At 60.5% G+C, this 6000-nt stretch overlaps 1 protein-coding gene across 12 annotated transcripts in view; it reads left to right on the top strand.

The window, feature by feature from the left end:
* Positions 1-2427: 2427 nt before the first annotated feature.
* The window catches only part of ELN (elastin), a 29256-nt gene continuing 25683 nt past the window's right edge, over positions 2428-6000 (top strand). For 2 of the 12 annotated variants that reach the window (XM_081297895.1, XM_081297892.1), the window contains exon 1: positions 2439-2823. In XM_081297895.1, the coding sequence (XP_081154021.1) occupies positions 2451-2823 (373 nt within the window). In that variant the 5' untranslated portion in view covers positions 2439-2450. Of the gene's footprint in view, positions 2824-6000 lie in introns of all 12 variants that reach the window. The other 10 variants (XM_081297896.1, XM_081297885.1, XM_081297886.1 and 7 more) reach the window with 8 other exon arrangements.

Raw genomic sequence — 6000 nt, 5'->3', positions numbered from 1 at the left:
GGAGAGGTGGTGTTCAAGAGACTCACCTGCGAGCCCTCTGCCCACATGGGCCAGGCAGCCAGCAAGTGGTGAGGTTTGTCAAGGGTAAGGGCCGGGGCACCCTGCCGCTCTCTGCAGGTGGCTCTCAGGTGTGCCCTTATGTCATCTGTTCAGGTATTCAGGGAGGTGGCTGAGCAGCTGGGGACACTGGGCCTGGATGAACGAGTGGGAGTGAGTGCCATCAACCCCTGTACCCCTTCCTTGCAAAGGGTGTAGCACATATTGGGCTAACATGCACCGGGTGATCATTTGATGGATTTGGCCCTGAACCCAGGCCCCTTTGGAGGTCGTATAGCAGCCTCCCAGATTACGTTGAGAGGAGCGACTGCAGCAAACACAGGCTGCTAGGGACAGGGGCGGGGGAGATTCGAGCTGGGCGCGGGACACAGGACCCGGGCCCAGCAGCCTCACGTCTACCCCAGCAAGTGCCCCTGCACACCTCTCCTGGATCCTCACAGCAAATCTTCTCCCGCTGGCTCCAGCCTCTTTCCCAGTCCTGGAATTAATAAAGCCTCCGAGCCGACTGCGGTTTGTAAGTCTGAAAGCTGGTTCCTGCCCACGTCACTGCCCCAAGAGGAGTGGGGCCCAGTTCCCCACCAGAACCCCCTTCCTTCCCCCTTCCTGGGAAGAAGGCAGACACACAGATGCACCCCTGACCTCCCTCCCCTCCCAGCAGACGGCTCCCAGGCACAGCATCTCAGCCCCTACCCTCGGACCCCTGCCCCTACCAACAAGGGCTGACTTGGGGGGTTTTAGACCCCCCAACCAACGTACTTCCAAATAAACACACACCATGCAAGAACTGTATGTTTAAAGATGATTCTCCTAGTGTGTCCACACCTCCCAAAATTTCGGAGCTGCTTTGACCAGAGACCAGGGGGAGGCAGAGATTGCCTGGGGTCCCAGGGTGGCCTGGCAGAGAGCCATCCTGATAGCTATGCTAAAACCAGGAACAGCTCTTGAAGACCTGGTGGCAGCAATGACAGTCCAAGTGGTACCAGAGGGTACAGAGTGCATTTGTAAGCTGCAGGCACAGGTAGAAGTAGATGACCATATTCAATTTACCTTTGCCATCATCTTCCTGGGCAGGGACATTTGTCACCCTCTGAGAGGTGAGGAGCCTCGAGCCCTGTGGAGAAAGTTAGCCCACTAGAAAGTGCCACAGCTGGAACTCAGTCCCAGGTCCACCTGAGTTCCAAACCTACATTGGACCTCTTTCCTCCTGGCCACTCCCTGCCAACCCTGCAGACTGCCACCGTGTTCCTGGCTGGACAAAGGGCATTAACTCATCCCTCTGTGCAGGGAAAGCCCCAGAGACATGGTCCAGACTGTCCCCTGACCGGCTGTGTCTTAGGGCACAGCTTCCTCTCCTATCCTGTGGTTCCGACATCTATTTCCCACTAGTGAGGGCTGGGAGGGGGGACATGACCCTCCCCTGATCCACCATACACACACCCCAAAACCCCCAGAGCCCCATCCTGCTCAGGCGGAGAGCATCAGGGTTCTGCTGCCCGCTGCCCCAGCTGCTCAGCGCAGGCGCCCCCTGCTGGCCACCGGAGGAATGGCGATCCTGGACATTCTCCCAGGAGCAGAGAGCCAGTCCTGAGTCTGGGGCTCTGGGGTCTTATCTGGACACCAGTGCTGCTCAGCCTTGGGAAAGGTGATGAGCAAGTGACAATGAGGAGACTGGGATGCCTGTCAGTATGCGTGGGGCTCCCACCTCCCTGTTCCCCATAGTGACCTTTGCCAGACACTGTGACCTGTATGGAACTGTGGCCTCGACCGGTGCAGAATAGAACCTCGTATGTCCCCTGCATGCCCCAGAGGTCTCGGGGGACAGTGAAAACGTGGCCTTCACTCCCAGGCCGTTCTCCTGACTGCAGTCTCCTGGCCTCTGCAGATGTCCACCACAAACCTGTCCAACACCCTGTTGCAGCTTCAGGCAGGAGACTGAGTCCTTGGCCCATGCAGAAAGGAGCCTTATAGCATTCCAGGGTCTCCATGCTGTCCCCTGTGTGCTCCAGACAACACCAGCCTTGCCGGTCTTTCTACCCAGGGGCCCTCGACCTGTGCAGACATTGCGCCCTTGTCCTGCCCAACCTCCCCATCCCAGCTTTGGGCAGGGCCGATCTCTAGCCAGGCTTAGGGGTGCTGGGGTGTCTGGAGGGCCAGGGTGGGGGCTGAGGCTGGAGACAGCTGGCCTGTGTCCCCACACTGGGCCCCAGGCCCAGCCGTAGGGGCGGGGGCCTGGCCACTCAGGACTTGGCGAGGGCCGGCCGTTTTGGCCGGGCTGCGGGGGCCCTCCCTCCTGCTTCCTCTCCTGAGGGCCGTCCTGGCAGAGGCCCCCTCGCACTTTCTGGCGGGAACGGGGCCAGCAGCGAGAGCAGCCACAGAGGGAAAGCGGGAAAGGGATGGGGAAAGTGTGTGTGTGTGTGTGTGTGTGTGTGTGCGCGCGCGCGCGCGCGCGCGCGGGCGTGAGCGCGAGTGTGTGTGCAGGAGAAGGCCCTGGGTCCAGGCGGCCCCGCCGGAGGCTGCAGCGGGGCTTTCGTAATTGCCCCCTCCCGGCCCCCGCCGGCCTCCCCCGCCCGCCGCCGCCCGCCTCCGCCCGCCTCCTTCCCGCGCAGCCGACCAGGCAGCAATTACGCTTTGGGGATAAAACGAGGCGCGGAGAGCAAGCCGGGGCATTCCTCCCCGAGATGGCGATGGCGGGTCTGACGGCGGCGGCCCCGAGGCCCGGAGTCCTGCTGCTCCTGCTGGCCCTCCTCCACCCCGCGCAGCCCGGAGGTAAGGGCCCTGCACGTTCCCACGCTGCTGCCCGCGCCCCAGGCGGCGGACTGACAGGGGGCCTGAGGGTGGACCGGCCGTCGGAGCCTCCACCCCCCCCCCCCCCCCCCGGCCTCCCAACCTCAGCCCACCGGCCTGGAAGCGCCGACCCCGTGCGCAATGGGATCCTGTCAAACGACCCGCAGCTCAGGACGGTCCCACCTCGTGCCAGGCTCTGCTGCCCCAGAGGGCTTCGGGGCCCTTGCGCCACCCCTTGCGCTGTGCCGGTTGGTGCGCACCTGCGGACCAGCCGGTGTGCTGCGTGCAGCCCGCGGGGCAGGGGACCTGCATTGGAGATCACAGTGAGCTTGTGACCTCCGCAGGTTCCTCCTCCGATGGGAAGTCCCCTGGAGGAAGGTACAGGTCAGGTTGGTTACAGGACTGCAGATTGGAGAGCTGCTGCTGTGGTCTGTCCCCAGGGAAGGGACTCCGGAGAGTGTGTTTCACATGTGCTCATGTATGAACAAGTGTGTCGCGTGCTACATTGCACAGGTGTCCCTGTGTGCCCGTGCTCAAGCTTGTCTCTGAAGCAGGGGGACTTTCTGGGGAGGTTTGAACATCCACTCCCAGGCTCACGGCTGGACAGGTGTTTGTGTACAGGGCAGGGGGCTCCAGGAGCTGCCATCCCACAGACAACTACACATGGAAGATCTGGCATGCAGATGTGTCCCCGGGTGTGGATTGTCACTGTGCATGTGACCGTGAGTGTCTGTGTGCACAACTCTGTTTGTGTGAGAGACGGGGAGTCCGAGAAAGGAAAGGCAAGCTGGGGAAGGTGACACCTTCCGACAGAGGGACAAGCCGGTGTCACAGGCTGGAGTGGACCCCAGTCTGTTGCTGGCCTATCTGATGTGTGTCCAGACCCAGATGCTGCTGGATTTGTGGGACTGTCCACAGGGGCCAGCTGGGAGCCCAGAGGTGCCTTGGGCTACAGGAAAAGAGAGGTGCAAGATCACTGGCCATCTGCTGCGGTGGCCTAGGTGGGGTCTGTTTCCATGGGAACCTCCTTGCCATGAGAGCCAGACTCTGGGCAACAGGTGGGGCCCAGGGTGCCTCAGGGCTGTTTCCATGAGATTGACCTGCAGGGCCAGATGCCTGGACAGGAGCTTCTTGTGTAGGGTCCAGTCCTGAATGAGGCCAAGGGACGTGGGCACCAGTGGTGGTGGGGAACAGAGAGCCAGCCCCTGAGAGCAGCATCTCTGGGCTGTCTGGGTCCCCTCCCCCAGGTGTGGCCCCCAAACACCCCCTCAACTCCTTCCCAGCCAATGCAGTGAACCCTCCAGCTGGGAGAGACGGGAATCATTATCTCCACTTCACACCTGGGAAACTCAGGCTCGGTCAGTCTCAGGCAGCCCCTGGGGGTCAGCACCAGCCAGCTCTCCGCCCTGGGTCAAAGGAAGAGGGAGTTGGGATAAGGTACAGGCAACATTGGGGAGGGGGACAGAGACCTGGAGTGAGTCCTTTAAGGGCAAAGTAACCCAGTTCCTCTAGCCCTGGTGACATCATTAATCCCTCAGAGGGTATCATTTTTTACAAAGATAAATCTCCATTCTATCCCAAACTTCTGGACTGTCTGTGTTCAAATAAGGGGCTTTGTGAATGGATAAGCTCTTCTGGGGTTTGGGTGCAGAGTCAGGAGACGTCAGGAACAGATACCGCAGTCACCCACTCCCGGCACCCACCTGGATACCCTGGGGGAGCCCAGCCTCTCTGCAAGAGGAGGGTGTCACGTGTGCAAGTTCCCTAGTGGGGTCACAACAGCATTTCCTGGGAAGAATAACCCCCTAGAAATACCCTCAGGCTTCCTCCCCATCCCCCCCCCCCCCGATTTCTGAGCCAAAGGTGGTTTGGATCGGGGCTTTCAACCCTGGCTGGGTCCGAGAGTTCCCCAGGGGAACCTTGAACAATTCCTATGCCAGGTCCCACCCAAGGATTCCTCCTCCATTTGGTCTGGAGAGGAACCTGGATGGGGGGACATTCTTTTAAGCTCCCCAGGTATCTCTGATGAGCCGCCAGAGCCAAGAAGCTCTGGCTTAGGGATGGATCCAGCTCTGTGTGTCTGCTGGGGCCTCGGCAGGAACACAAATATGCCCCCACGTGGGAGGGGACAGAGTCACCCACCGAGGACAGATTGTTTTTGAAAAACCATTGGCAACCTTTTCCTGCAAACAACAAAGCCTCCTGAGGTTTTATCTGCTCCCCAGCCGCCCCCCCTGGACTTGGCTTGGCAGAGCCCCCTGCCAAGGCCCACGTCCGCGGCTCCCTCCCAAACAGGCTTTTCCCAGATCTTTGAACCTGGAGCCCAGGCTCCGGGCAGAAGGCCCTGCATGTGACTGGGGTCAGCTACAGGTCCCAGGCCAGCCCTTCGTCTCTCTGGCTCTCGGTTTCCCTGGCTGCAAAATGGGAAGAGACATCCCGTCTGACGTCCCCGCCTCCTAGAGCCAGTGGGAGCTACAGCCATGTCACCCCTGCCAAAAATGCCTTCAATCAGAGGACTGTGGGAATGTCCAGATGTAAAACGATATATTCTCGTATTCAGGCTGATGGATCCTTGCGGTTCCTTTCTAGGTTTAATTTCTCAGGTTGAATTCTCCCCCCAGGGGAGCAGAGGTATAAATGGCTGTGCGCTGAGAGAGGACACAGACAGGACTCCGGGAATGGGTGGCCCAGGAGCCCCAAGAAACCCAGGAGGGCTTCCCAGTGGAAGGGATGTTTAAGCCAGACCTCGAACGAAAGGTCCAACTTTCTTTCGAGGGGCTGTGAGTGGGGGGGGGGGATGGGCCTCCTCCATCCGTGGAGCAGGAGAGACAGGGGTCCATTCAGCCTCAGCAGGAGGAAGACCCCTTCAGGTAGAGCCGAGGGGAGGGAGGGAGCTTCCGTCAGGGGAGGTTTGCAGAAGTTCCAGCCCAGGCCAGAGGCTGTTCTGATCCCTGAGAGCCGGGATCAGGATTCTTAGCTGCAAGACAAGTTCCGCCCTGGGCTGCTTCAGTAGGACAAGCCAAACCCACATAAAACAAGACGAGTGTGTTCCAGACCGCCAGGCCAGCTGAGCAGCGGGCGGGCGAGAGGAGCCACAGGCCCAAGAAGACAGGAGGGAGAACAGGCCTCGGAGCTAGGGCCGGGCCTGGAGGGAGGCGC

The sequence above is a fragment of the Spermophilus citellus genome (genome assembly GCF_964194105.1).
Source record: "Spermophilus citellus genome assembly, chromosome: 6".
Lineage (NCBI taxonomy): Eukaryota > Metazoa > Chordata > Mammalia > Rodentia > Sciuridae > Spermophilus > Spermophilus citellus.
Note: the sequence above shows the minus strand (reverse complement) of the source record. Positions and strands in the feature narration are given on the sequence as shown.